We start from the raw sequence: 15,221 nt of genomic DNA, 5'->3' as shown, positions 1-15,221 counted from the left end.
ACGGCTCTGCGCTTTATACTGCGCGGCTCTGCGCTGTGTACTGCACGGCTCTGCGCTGTGTACTGCGCGGCTCTGCGCTGTGTACTGCACGGCTCTGCGCTGTGTACTGCGCGGCTCTGCGCTGTGTACTGCACGGCTCTGCGCTGTGTACTGCGCGGCTCTGCGCTGTGTACTGCGCGGCTCTGCGCTTTATACTGCGCGGCTCTGCGCTTTATACTGCGCGGCTCTGCGCTGTGTACTGCGCGGCTCTGCGCTGTGTACTGCGCGGCTCTGCGCTGTGTACTGCACGGCTCTGCGCTTTATACTGCGCGGCTCTGCGCTGTGTACTGCACGGCTCTGCGCTGCGTACTGCGCGGCTCTGCGCTGTGTACTGCACGGCTCTGCGCTTTAAACTGCGCGGCTCTGCGCTGTGTACTGCACGGCTCTGCGCTGTGTACTGCGCGGCTCTGCGCTGTGTACTGCGCGGCTCTGCGCTTTATACTGCGCGGCTCTGCGCTGTGTACTGCGCGGCTCTGCGCTTTATACTGCGCGGCTCTGCGCTGTGTACTGCACGGCTCTGCGCTTTATACTGCGCGGCTCTGCGCTGTGTACTGTGCGGCTCTGCGCTGTGTACTGCGCGGCTCTGCGCTGTGTACTGCACGGCTCTGCGCTTTATACTGCGCGGCTCTGCGCTGTGTACTGCACGGCTCTGCGCTGTGTACTGCGCGGCTCTGCGCTGTGTACTGCACGGCTCTGCGCTTTATACTGCGCGGCTCTGCGCTGTGTACTGCACGGCTCTGCGCTGTGTACTGCGCGGCTCTGCGCTTTATACTGCGCGGCTCTGCGCTGTGTACTGCGCGGCTCTGCCCTGTGTACTGCGCGGCTCTGCGCTGTGTACTGCACGGCTCTGCACTGTATACTGCGTGGCTGTGCAATATACTACGTGGACATGCATATTCTAGAATACCCGATGAGTTAGAATCGGGCCACAGTCTAATAATCATAAGACTACAGATAGTGGTTTGGAATTGTGCTGTACTGTCACTTTAAGAGCTGATATTATCTGACAAAACTTGTGACCTGGTGAGCTGATGTAGATTTCATAGGAGTTGGCATAGTAACTGTGTCTGACTGCGCATATCAATGAGCTAATCAGCCAGGTGGCAGTTATTTTTAGAAATTGCCTCAGAAACCAGCCCATTATAAACGTATAGGAAAATTTCTCCATTGAAACGCATTGAAAGACTTTTTTCAAACACAAATTGCGCAAAAACTACAAATCCGATCGACACGAAAAATACTTAGCACACCTCTCAGGAACGCTGGCTTCGAAATGACACCTCACTGGAGTCTGTGAGTTTAGCGGTTCGGGCCGCATTACGTGCGGACTGAATAATAAGAATAAGAAGAAGTTTACCACGGTGGAATAACAGTATAGTGCTTTGTTCCAAAGCACTATAACTAGATGGGTATTTCCTGAAGGAACTACAGATAGTGCTTTGGAATGGTGCCCGGGCTGCCCCTGCAAGACTTTCACACTTGGGTGCCCCTCAGGCGGTCCGATTTGGTGGGTTGGGTCAATCTGGGTCTGATTTTGTGGGCGGGGTAAATCTAGGTCCGATTCGGTGGGCGGGGTCACTTTTGGTCCGATTCTGTGGGCGCGGCCACTCTGGGTCCGATTCGGTGGGCGGAGCCACTCTGGGTCCGATTTGGTGGGCGGGGCACCTTAGGGACCAATTTGGTGGGTGGGGTCACTCGGTCCGATTTGGTGGGCTGGGCACCTCAGGGTCTGATTTGGTGGGCTGGGCACCTCAGGGTCCGATTTGGTGGGCGGGGTCACTCTGGGCCCGATTTGGTGGAAGGGGTCACTCTGGGCCCGATTTGGTGGAAGGGGTCACTCTGGGTCCGATTTGGTGGAAGGGGTCACTCTGGGTCTGATTTGGTGGAAGGGGTCACTCTGGGTCCGATTTGGTGGGCGGAGCCACTCTGGGTCCGATTTGGTGGGCGGGGTCACTCTGGGTCCGATTTAGGGGGCGGGGTCACTCTGGGTCCGATTTGGTGGGCCGGGCCCCTCGGGGTCCGATTTGGTGGGCCGGGCCTCTCGGGTTCCGAATTGGTGAGCGGGGTAATCTACTATCTAATTATCTAAGGGCACTTCCGTCTTTCTGTCTCACAACACCGCTACGTCATCATCTCGTGAGACCGCAATGCACTCTTGGGACCGGAGCGCGCAACAAGCATCGGGTACCGGCCACTCCAGGTGCAACAAGCATCGTGTACCGGCCGCTCTAGGAGGTGCAACAACCATCAGATACCGGCCGCTCCAGGAGGTGAGTATGTAACTTTTTTATTTTAATTCTTTTTTTTTTTTAACAGGGATATGCAGTATACTATGTGACTGGACAATATACTACGTGACTGGGCAGTATAACTACGTGGCTCTGCGCTGTATACTGCGTGGCTCTGTGCTGTATACTGCGTGGCTCTGCGCTGTATACTACGCGGCTCTGCGCTGTATACTGCGCGGCTTTGCGCTGTGTACTGCATGGCTCTGCGCTGTGTACTGCGCGGCTCTGCGCTGTGTACTGCACGGCTCTGCGCTGTGTACTGCACGGCTCTGCGCTGTGTACTGCACGGCTCTGCGCTTTATACTGCGCGGCTCTGCGCTGTGTACTGCACGGCTCTGCGCTGTGTACTGCGCGGCTCTGCGCTGTGTACTGCACGGCTCTTCGCTTTATACTGCGCGGCTCTGCGCTGTGTACTGCACGGCTCTGCGCTGTGTACTGCGCGGCTCTGCGCTGTGTACTGCGCGGCTCTGCGCTTTATACTGCGCGGCTCTGCGCTTTATACTGCGCGGCTCTGCGCTGTGTACTGCGCGGCTCTGCGCTGTGTACTGCGCGGCTCTGCGCTGTGTACTGCACGGCTCTGCGCTTTATACTGCGCGGCTCTGCGCTGTGTACTGCACGGCTCTGCGCTGTGTACTGCGCGGCTCTGCGCTGTGTACTGCACGGCTCTGCGCTTTAAACTGCGCGGCTCTGCGCTGTGTACTGCACGGCTCTGCACTGTATACTGCGTGGCTGTGCAATATACTACGTGGACATGCATATTCTAGAATACCCGATGAGTTAGAATCGGGCCACAGTCTAATAATCATAAGACTACGGATAGTGGTTTGGAATTGTGCTGTACTGTCACTTTAAGAGCTGATATTATCTGACAAAACTTGTGACCTGGTGAGCTGATGTAGATTTCATAGGAGTTGGCATAGTAACTGTGTCTGACTGCGCATATCAATGAGCTAATCAGCCAGGTGGCAGTTATTTTTAGAAATTGCCTCAGAAACCAGCCCATTATAAACGTATAGGAAAATTTCTCCATTGAAACGCATTGAAAGACTTTTTTCAAACACAAATTGCGCAAAAACTACAAATCCGATCGACACGAAAAATACTTAGCACACCTCTCAGGAACGCTGGCTTCGAAATGACACCTCACTGGAGTCTGAGTTTAGCGGTTCGGGCCGCATTACGTGCGGACTGAATAATAAGAATAAGAAGAAGTTTACCACGGTGGAATAACAGTATAGTGCTTTGTTCCAAAGCACTATAATAAGAATAAGAAGAAGAAGAAGTTATCCACGGTGGAATAACAGTATAGTGCTTTGTTCCAAAGCACTATAATAAACAAAAGCCATTCCACTTGTTTTCTGCTCAAATACTTTTTAGAGAGTTAAAGACTGCCAAACTCGTCAGTCCCAAGATTTATGCAGCATTAAAAGAATTAAATTTTAAATTAAAATCAATGAAGAAAGAAGAGTCTATTTAATTTGCCTTTGTCGTATGGATTTGTAATCAGGGAGTGAACAAATGTGGTGACTGGTGGTAAGTTAATTTAGCACTGGAGAACTGTGGAAGGAATATAGATGTGCAGTCTGAAATTTCTATTTACAAGAGGCGGTCTGATTTATGTTAGAGATAATTTTTACAACAAGAGTCACAAACTCAAATGCTTTACGTTTTCATCTGCTTAGAAAAAGGGGCAAAGTCTTAATAGATGGATTTGCACTTGGCACATTAGTAAGAAAGCATGTAGTGTGATATACTATAGTAATAAACAGTTCATTTTTCCCTCTTTCTGTTAGGCTATGTGCGCACGTTGCGGTGTGTGTCTCAACGACGTCATAATGGTTGCCATGGCGACAATGATATCATAAAGGTTGCCATGGCGACAATGTCATAATAGGTTGCCATGGTGACGATGTCGTCATATTAAGTTGCCATGCCGACAATGATGTCAGAATGGTCGCCATGGTGATGATGATGTCATAATGGGTATATTGGCACGGAACTATAGGATGGAGGATGTGTGATGGTTATATGGGCACTGGACTAAGGGATGGAGGATGGGTATATGGGCATGGGACTATGGAATGAAGGATGTGTATGATGGGTACAAGGGCATGGGACTATGGGATGGAGGATGGGTATATGGGCATGGGACTATGGAATGGAGGATGTGTATGATGGGTATATGGGCACAGGACTATGCGATGGAGGATGTGTGATGGGTATATGGGCACAGGACTATGGGATGGAGGATGTGTGATGGGTAAAAGGACACGAGACTATCGTATGGAGGATATGTATGATGGGTATATGGGCACGGTACTATGGGATGGAGGATGTGTATGATGGATATTTGGGCACGGGACTATGGGATGGAGGATGTGTATGATGGGTATAAGGGCAAGGGACCATGGGATGGAGGATAATCATTTTTTTTTTTTTATAACTAACCACTGTTCGTTACTAAGCCTGGGCAACGCCGAGCTCTTCTGCTAGTATTAAATAATGACACACACACACACACAAAACACACCTATATAGGAGCATTAACATAATTAACCTACACATGATGTAACAAAAAAGCAACTGTCAGAAGTCTGCGTGAAACGCAATATCTGTTTATTTAAAAAAAATAATAAAAAAAATGTTTAACTTGCGTAATTGCACATACATTTTTAATAACCAGCAGAGGGAAAGCCAACAGCTGAGGACAGGATATGTTAATATTCTGGGAGGAGCAAATAGCCAAAGGTTCTCAGGCTACCAATATCAGCTCACAGCTGTTTGCTTAGCATTCACTGGCTATTTTACAGGTGAACCCCAGAAAAAAAATTGATATGGGGTCCCCCTACACAATTGAACCAGCAAAGGCAAGTAAGACAGCTGCGGGCTGATCTTAATAGCCTGGGAAGGGGCCATGGATATTGGCATCCCCCCAGCCTAAAAACTGCTCTCAGCCACCCCAGAAATGGCAGATCTTATAAATGCGCCAATTCTGGCACTTAGCGTCGCTCTTCCCACTTGCCCTGTATAGGTGGCAAGTGGGGTTCATATTTGTGGGGTTGATGTCACCTTTGTATTGCCAGGTGACATCAAGCCCATGGCATAGTAATGGAGAGGCTTCTACAAGACATCTATCCATTACTAATCCCATACAGTTGCATTGTAAATAAAGACACGGCCAGAATTCTTATTATTTATTTTTTATAGTGCCATTTATTCCAGAATAAAGTCCTTTATTTGAAATAATCACACAGACTCCTATATTGAATCTAAATTTACCATACTTACTGAATAAAAAAAAAACAAAAAAACAGAAAACTGAGCCAGAGTATGGCTTGAAAACATGCATGATGTTAGAGCATGCTCACACAGGCCATGGAAACAAAACGAATTGGGTACACCTGTTCCAATTGGGTATACCTTGCCACGGTGGAACAGCTTTAAACTTTTTTTGATCAAAAACAGTGTTTACTAATTATCCTATGTTAATTATTTAATGCACTTGCTTTTTTACTTATTTGTTTTCATTAACCACCTCCCATGTCTCCCCTTTTTCCTCAGTTTGTAAGCTTGCGAGCAGGGCCCTCACTCCTCTTGGTATATATTTTGAACTGTGATTATTGTTATGCTGTAATGTCTAATGACCTGTACAATTTGTAAAGTGCTGCGGAATATGTTGGTGCTATATAAATAAAATTATTATTATTAATTATTATTAGGGTATATGCATATATTCTTTTTTCTTGGGGATTAGGATTTCAGAAAGTATGAAGAAAACCAAACGCCCTAGTCTCATGCAACAAAAATAAAATAATAAACCAACATATAATACTATCCTGACCGACATAGTCCATTTAATAAAAAAAAAAAAGTGTCCCACGGCGATCTTACATGTAGAACAGTCACATTGGGAGATGTGACTGCTCTACCCGGCCTCCGGCGATACACCGACAGGAGGTAAATCACTCAGTGTATCACTGAGCCGCCGAGAGAGTTCACCAGAGTTCATCAGCTCCGGGACTCTCACTTACAGCACTACATCTGTGTGAGAACTTTCCCATCCAGCGGTGCTGTAAGTGAGAGAACCAGAGCTGATCAGCTGATGTGAGAGTTCACCAGAGTTCGACAGCTCACTGCGGGAGCAACTACCTCTTGTCAGTGTATCACCAACATCTGGGTGAGATCGACGTGGGACACCATTAAATGGACTACGGAGGAAAGGTGAGTATATGTTGGATTTTTTTTTTTTATTGTTTGCAGGAGACACAGGCATGGGGGATTAGGTGGTCGGTGAGTATGTATTGTGTATATGAATATGTAAAGGTTTTGATTTTTTTACAATTTAACATAGGCGCCGGATGATGCGACTATTCTCACATCATCAGCTCATGCCATCACATCAGACTACGCCCGGGTACACACGTTGCATGGGTACAAACAGAGCCAGACACACACATTCTCCACCCACACAGACACTAGAATATAAAGAAATATATATATATATATACACACACACACACACACATATATACATATATACATACATATATACACACACATATATACATACATATATGTATACACACATACATACATACATACATACATACATACATACATAGTATTGGACACACGTCATTTAAAGATTTTTCTGTATTTTCATGACTATGAAGATTGTACATTCACACTGAAGGCATCAAAACTCCGAATTAACACATGTGGAATTATATACTTAACAAAAAAGTGTGAAACAACTGAATTTATGTCTTATATTCTAGGTTGTTCAAAGTAGCCACCTTTTGCTTTGATGACTGCTTTGCACACTCTTGATGAGCTTCAAGAGGTAGTCACCGGGAATGGTTTTCACGTCACAGGTGAGCCCTGTCAGGGTTAACAAGTTGAATTTCTTGCCTTATAAATGGGGTTGGGACCATCAATTGTGTTGTGCAGAAGTCTGGTGGATACACAGCTGATAGTCCTACCGAATAGACTGCTATAATTAGTATTCTGGCAAGAAAAAAGCAGCAATGTAAAGAAAAATGAGTGGCCATCATTATTTTAAGAAATGAAGGTCAGTCAGTCTGAAAAATTGGGTAAACTATGAAAGTGTCCCCAAGTGCAGTGGCAAAAGCCATCAAGAACTACAAAGAAACTGGCTCACATGAGAACCGCCCCAGGAAAGGAAGATCAAGAGTCACCTCTGCTTCTGAGGATAAGTTAATCAGAGTCACCAGCCTCAGAAATCGCAGGTTAACAGCAGCTCAGATTAGAGACCAGGTCAATGCCACACAGAGTTCTAGCAGCAGACACCTCTACAACAAATGTTTAGAGGAAACTTTGTGCAGCAGGCCTTCATGGTAAAATAGCTGCTAGGAAACCACTGCCAAGGACAGGCAACAAGCAGAAGAGACTTGTTTGGGGTAAAGAACACAAGGAATGGACATTATGAGACCAGTGGAAATCTGTGCTTTGCAACTTAAGATCTCAAATTTGGATTCATCACACCAACCACCGGGTCTTTGTGCGACACATAAAAGGTGAACGGATGGACTCTACATGCCTGGTTCCCACCGTGAAGCATGGAGGAGGAGGTGTGATGGTGTGGGGGTGCTTTGCTGGTGACACTGTTGGGGATTTATTCAAAATTGAAGGCATACTGAACCAGCATGGCTACCACAGCATCTTGCAGCGGCATGCTATTCTATCCGGTTTGCGTTTAGTTGGACCATTATTTATTTTTCAACAGGAAAATGACCCCAAACACACCTCCAGGCAGTGTAAGGGCTATTTGACCAAGAAGGAGAGTGATGGGGTGCTACACCAGACCTGGCCTCCACAGTCACCAGACCTGAACCCAATCGAGATGGTTTGGGGTGAGCTGGACCACAGAATGAAGGCAAAAGGGCCAACAAGTGCTAAGCATCACTGGGAACTCCTTCAAGATTGTTGGAAGACCATTCCCAGTGACTACCTCTTGAAGCTCATCAAAAAAATGCCAAGAGTGTGCAAAGCAGTCATCAAAGCAGAAGGTGGCTACTTTGAAGAACCTAGAATATATTTTCAGTTGTTTCACACTTTTTTGTTAAGTATATAATTCCACATGTGTTAATTCATAGTTTTGAGGCCTTCAGTGTGAATGTACATTTTTCAGAGTCATGAGAATACAGAAAAATCTTTAAATGAGAGGGTGTGTCCAAACTTTTGGTCTTTACTGTATATATATTATACACACACACACACACACACACACACACACACACACCCCCCTATACACATACACAAATACTGCACACATGCATGCACAATCTGGTAACTCAGACAGTTTCTTTCGGATACAATCCTTCAATTTCAAAAAATAATAAATGCTTCAATTGTGTGATTGATAACAAAAACAAATGTCCTCCTTGCGATTAAACCCAGAAAAGGATTGACTTATACGGCTTAAAAAAAAAAAAAAAGTAGTAAGACGTACAGAGCTGTATTGTTCAGTAGGTAATAATAAATCAAAAATGTAATCGAGCACAAAATTAAAATGCAGACCTTCATAATGTATTCATCATTAGGTTTTGATTTTACTACCCAATGTTAAATTCTTCTGGCTCAGGAAACCCATTCAGGACTTGATCAATTTCTTACAAGAGCATATTAAATTTTGCTTTTCAACCAAAGTTATCCCTAAGCATTTTGGTGGCTGTTTTCCAAGAGCCAACGTGTGCAATCACATTGCATATTTTGCTTGGAGTCTGGGGTTCTCTTAACAGCAGTTTTCTTCTGAATTTTGTCAGCAGGTGGTATTCTTTTCCATTCTATACAAAAAGATTTGATTTGAAACCATGCATAATAAAATCACTCTAATTTACATACTTACCCTTCCATTTCCTACAGCCACAGGAATGAATTAAAAAAAAAAATGTAAAAAATAGAAAAGAGTTCACTCTTTAGGCATTTCAAGCCATTATATTTCTTAACCAGACAGGAACACATAAATGGCATATAAAAAAAAAAAAAAAAAAAAACACAAAAAACATTTAATTCTTGTAAAACAAACTACGTTTCTCAGATATTTTTAGCATGCTAATATTCCGCATATCCCTTAGCCTTTAAGAATAAAGAAATAATTGAAAACACTAAAAAAAAAATCTGAATTAGTTACATGCGGTACAAGATCATGTTATAATAGTAAAAATATTAACTAGTAGTGGCCGTTTATAAAAATGTATCATATCTGGTTATCCTGAATGTAGGTCTTTGGGAAAAACTGTAATCTCCAGAAGCAAAAATGCAGGATTGCCATCAGAAACAGAAAGCAACTTTCATCAGCAAGGAATAACTGCAATATCTAGGCTAAACCTGCAAGTAATTATTTGCTGCGCTAATTTATAGCTTACAACTTCTCAGCAATACACAGGATTGAAAATCCGTTAAACTGGCACAATTACAAACCAGCTAATAATAATAAAAACAACAATAACAATAATTAGCTACAAGGGGGTTCTAATTCCTGAGGATTTGTGTGGTGGCGAGACAAGAAGCTTATTCGCAAGATGTGCGACTTTCTTTACTTATTAACTCCCTTAACACATACTTGATTTCCTCTGGGTTTTTTACATTTTTACTTTTCTAACACAGGTCATCGGAAGGGAGGGAAGTTCGTTTTCTATGAGATCCATAGGATTCGTACATACCAACGGAAAAAAAAAACATTTCAACGTAATGTGAATATGCAAAAAAAATCTTAAGTTGAAAAAACAAAAAAGCAACATTAAGCAATACTCTTCATTAAGAAAATATCTTCCAAGTTCAATAGCTACTATTAAACTGTACTGCAATCACGATGAGGAGACATGCAAGATGAGCGATTATTTTGCCAGACATACATTTACATAAAAGGGGCACTAAGTTTACTTCAACCCCTTTACCCCCAAGGGTGGTTTGCACGTTAATGACCAAGCCAGTTTTTCAATTACAAGCCAATTTTTACAATTTGACAAAATAACTATACATTTTTACCACAAAATTCTGTTTTAGTCAAAGATTTTACATTTTCACACAAGAAGTGGGTAAAAATGGCAACAAAATTTGTCTCACAATTTCTACTGAATGTGGCAATACCCCATATGTGGATGTACAGTGCTACTTAACCATGCAGAGAGACTCGGGAGAAACTGAGCGCTGTTTGCCTATTCAAGTGAATGGGTCTGTGCATGTCGGTGTGTTTCCACGGTCTGTGTGTCCGTGGGCAAAAAACGCTGACATGTCCATTTTTCAATGTCCGTGTTCTGTCTCCGCCATCTAATTTGTTACCTCCAATTATCTGTTTGCATAATTTGCAGTTTCTCAGCCAGTATACAGGACTTGATATATTCATACCTTTATTTGTAGTGCTTTGGCTCCCTCTAGCGGTCAGAGTCATGTTGACAGTTGTATTTTTCTGTTATGTATTTTTTATGTCTGATTCTCCTCCTCCTTTGCAATGCATTATGGTAGCTCAGCCTACATTTCCCTCCATTATCATTTCACTTCCAGTTTGCCTTCCAGGAAAGAAGCTTACACTTCATCCCCCTTGCGATTGCATTGCCGGTATGTCTTTATGCTCTCTGTAGATATTTCTGCTCTATATTAGCCTAGCTTAACCAGTTGCACTCCTAGTTCAGTTACTAGCCTTCTAAATGTAATGCATAACGTTTATCATGTGTAGTATGTATTTGTTCCCTACCATGCACTGATTCTATGTATATCATTGTTCACAGTTTCACCGCATCAATATACCACTACGTTTAATAAAGCACAGACTCAACCACAGTCTCCTTATTGGACCCGGTATAGCGGTTTAGCTGACTGGATAGCTACAATGAGCCTGCCTTATTTAGTGAGGACAGAACAGTCCGTATGGGCCATAAAACGTCCCGCACACGTGCATACACAAACACACATGTATGTGACACGAATCGGTGACATGGATGAAACGTTACAGTAAGCGCTCTTCCCCGGTGCTGAACATGGCTCTCCTCAATCTTCCCTGGTCTGCCAGCAATCGGAATGATGAGAGTTACATTTAAGTAATAAAAGATACAACAGGTGGTGGCTGATGGGACTATTACTCCCATCAGCCTACCCCTGCTGCTTCGAATAACAGTGACAGCAGGAGTGGCAGATGGGAGTATTCATCTGCTGCTCCTGCGTTGTAAATACGGTACTTACAAAAAAAAAATAAATATGTGTGTGGGTCCCCCCCTATTTTTGATAACCAGCCAGATAAAACTCACAACTGGGGGCTGCAACCCTCAGCTGTCAGCAAAATTGGATATCAAGAACAGAGGGGTACCACGCCATTTTTTTTTAATTATTTAAAAAAAAAAAAAATTTTAAGAAATGTCGTGGGGTCCCCCCTCAATTTTGACAACCAGCCTTGCTAAAGCTGGGGGCTGGTATTCTCAGGCTGGTAAGGGGCCATGGATATTGACACCCCCCCCCCCCTCCTAAAAATGGCAGCCAGCAGCTGCCCAGAAAAGGCACATCTATTAGATGTGCCAATTCTGGTGCTTCGCCCGACTCTTCCCACTTGCCCTGTAGCGGTGGCAAGTGGGGTAATAGTTATGGGGTTGATGTCACCGGTGATATCAAGCACACGGCTTAGTATTGGAGAAGAGTCTATAAGACACCTATCCATTACTAATCCTACAGTTATATGGTAAAGACAGCCAGAATGAAGTCTTATTTGAAAAAAAAAAAAAAAAAGACAGACTCCTTTTATTATTCTTAATTAAAACATACTTACTACAACGCCTAATCCATGCGACGCCCTCGATCTCCTGTAATAAAATAGCAATACAAAAACAACAATATAACCATACCTGTCAGTTCTGTCCCACGCCGTAATCCATACCTGGGGGATATACAGTTTTCAACCTGGATGGTGCCAAGATGGCGTGGGGACCCCTCTATTCTTGATATCCAACTTTGCTGAAGCTGACAGCTGTGAGTTTTGTCTGGCTGGTTATCAAAAATAGGAGGAACCCACACCATTTTTTTTCTTTTTATAATTACCGCATATATTTACAGCGCAGGAGCAGCAGATGAATACTCCCATCTGCCAAACCTGCTGTCACTGTTATTAGCAGCAGAAGGAGTAGGCTGATCTGAGTAATAGTCCCATCAGCTGTCTCTTATTACTTAAATGTAACTCCTCATTCTCCCCTGCTCGCGCCGATCACTGGCAGAGCAGGGGAGAATGAGGAGAGCCTTGTTCAGCATCCGGCATCGGGGGAACAGTGCTCCCTGTAACGCTTCGTCCCTGGCGCCCATCCGTGTGGTACTGATGCAGCACATACATGCCACAAGTGTGCCGCAAGTATTACGAACACTGACTTCCGATACCGGAAATATCAGGACGTGAGAAAGACCTTATAGCGGGTTTTTATGTTTGGCTGCTGTCATATACACACACACACACACACTAAAAGACAGTTTTTATAGCAAAACAGTTTTTGCATCACCATATTTTGAGAGCTATAATTTTTTCATACAGTACAGACCAAAAGTTTTGACACACCTCATTTAAAGATTTTTCTGTTTTTTCATGACTATGAAAATTGTACATTCACACTGAAGGCATCAAAACTATGAATTAACACATGTGGAATTATATACTTAAAGTGTGAAACAACTGAAAATATGTCTTATATTCTAGGTTCTTCAAAGTAGCCACCTTTTGCTTTGATGACTGGTTTGCACACTCTTGGCATTCTCTTGATGAGCTTCAAGAGGTAGTCACCAAAAATGGTTTTCACTTCACAAGTGTGCCCTATTTAATAAGTGGGATTTCTTGACTTATAAATGGGGTTGGGACCATCAGTAGTGTTGTTCCGAACTCTGGTTTATACACAGCTGATATTCCTACTGAATAGACTGTTAGAATTTGTATTATGGCAAGAAAAAAGCAGCCAAGTAAAGAAAAACGAGTGACCATCATTACTTTAAGAAATGAAGGTCAGTCAGCCCGAAAAATTGGGAAAACTTTGAAAGTGTCCCCAAGTGCAGCGGCAAAAACCATCAAGCACTACAAAGAAACTGGCTCACATGAGGACCGCCCCAGGAAAGGAAGACCAAGAGTCACCTCTGCTTCTGAGGATAAGTTAATCAGAGTCACCAGCCTCAGAAATCGCAGGTTAACAGCAGCTCAGATTAGAGACCAGGTCAATGCCACACAGTTCTAGCAGCAGACACATCTCCACAACAACTGTTAAGAGGAGACTTTGTGCAGTAGGCCTTCATGGTAAAATAGCTGCTAGGAAACCACTGCTAAGGACAGGCAACAAGCAGAAGAGACTTGTTTGGGCTAAAGAACACAAGGAATGGACATTAGACCAGTGGAAATCTGTGCTTTGGTCTGATGAGTCCAAATTTGAGATCTTTGGTTCCAACCACGGGTCTTTGTGCGACGCATAAAAGGTGAACGGATGGACTCTACATGCCTGGTTCCCACCGTGAAGCATGGAGGAGGAGGTGTGATGGTGTGGGGGTGCTTTGCTGGTGACACGGTTGGGGATTTATTCAAAATTGAAGGCATACTGAACCAGCATGGCTACCACAGCATCTTGCAGCGGCATGCTATTCTATCCGGTTTGCGTTTAGTTGGACCATTATTTATTTTTCAACAGGACAATGACCCCAAACACACCTCCAGGCAGTGTAAGGGCTACTTGACCAAGAAGGAGAGTGATGGGGTGCTACGCCAGATGACATTGCCTCCACAGTCACCAGACCTGAACCCAATTGAGATGGTTTGGGGTGAGCTGGACCGCAGAGTGAAGGCAAAAGGGCCAACAAGTGCTAAGCATCTCTGAGAACTCCTTCAAGATTGTTGGAAGACCATTCCCAGTGACTACCTCTTGAAGCTCATCAAGAGAATGCCAAGAGTGTGCAAAGCAATCATCAAAGCAAAACGTGGCTACTTTGAAGAACCTAGAATATAAGACATATTTTCAGTTGTTTCACACTTTTTTGTTGAGTATATAAGTCCATATGTGTTAATTCATAGTTTTGATGCCTTCAGTGTGAATGTACAATTTTTACAGTCATGAAAATACAGAAAAAAATCTTTAAATGAGAAGGTGTGTCCAAACTTTTGGTCTGTACTGTATCTTTCTGAGGATCCTTGGAATCCGTGAGAGGGGAGGGAATGCATACAACAGACCACTGCTCCACGACTGAAAGGGCATCTACCCCAGCTGTGTTTTCTCGAGGGTTCAGAGAATAGAAGGCTCTAACTTTTGCATTCTGTCTGACTGCAAAGAGGTCCACCTCCTGTCTTCTCCAGCGCTGGCACAGCTTGTTGAATGCCTCGTTGTTCAATTCCCTCTCTGTTGCGGACAACTTTTTCCTGCTTAGGAAGTCTGCAGTCTGGTTCTTTGTAACCTCCAGGTGTACCGCAGAGATTGATAGTACAGATCTTTCTGCCCATCTGAAGATCTGATCCACTATACGATGTAATGTTGGATGTCTTGAACCGCCCTGATAACGAAGGAAAGCTACCGTCGTTGTGCTGTCTGACAGTCTCTTTACCTGTTTGTTCTTCAGTAAATCCTGCGCCAAAGATAGGACTTTCCAAACTGCGTGTAGTTCTGTGATTTGAAGAATTCTTGCTGTCTTCCGAACTCCACTGTCCCTGATAATATCTTCCCCGGACATATCCACCCCATCCTTGCTGACTTGCATCCGTGGTTACTGTGACCTCTGGAGACTGAATCCATGAAACCCCGACCCGAGGATTTCTGGGGATGGTCCACCACTTCAGGGATCTCCTGACTTGATGGGATAGTCGAAACTCTTTGTCCAGTGAGCTGTGTCTTCTGTCCCAGGAAGAGAGAATTGCCTGCTGTAAATTGCCGAGAA

At 44.1% G+C, this 15,221-nt stretch overlaps 1 protein-coding gene across 3 annotated transcripts in view; it reads right to left on the bottom strand.

Annotated features, from left to right (window-relative positions):
- Nucleotides 1–15,221, bottom strand: part of KDM4C (lysine demethylase 4C) — a 595,853-nt gene that overhangs the window by 392,926 nt on the left and 187,706 nt on the right. Inside the window, exon 7 of one of the 3 annotated variants that reach the window (XM_077249188.1) lies at nucleotides 8,647–9,133. The exons of the other annotated variants lie outside the window; for them this stretch is intronic. Within the exon in view, the coding sequence (XP_077105303.1) occupies nucleotides 9,003–9,133 (131 nt within the window). The 3' untranslated portion in view covers nucleotides 8,647–9,002. Of the gene's footprint in view, nucleotides 1–8,646; nucleotides 9,134–15,221 lie in introns of those variants that run through there. 3 annotated transcript variants of the gene reach the window in all.

This window comes from Ranitomeya variabilis, chromosome 1 (genome assembly GCF_051348905.1).
Source record: "Ranitomeya variabilis isolate aRanVar5 chromosome 1, aRanVar5.hap1, whole genome shotgun sequence".
NCBI classification, from domain to species: Eukaryota; Metazoa; Chordata; class Amphibia; order Anura; family Dendrobatidae; genus Ranitomeya; species Ranitomeya variabilis.
This window is presented reverse-complemented; position numbering and strand designations above follow the sequence as displayed.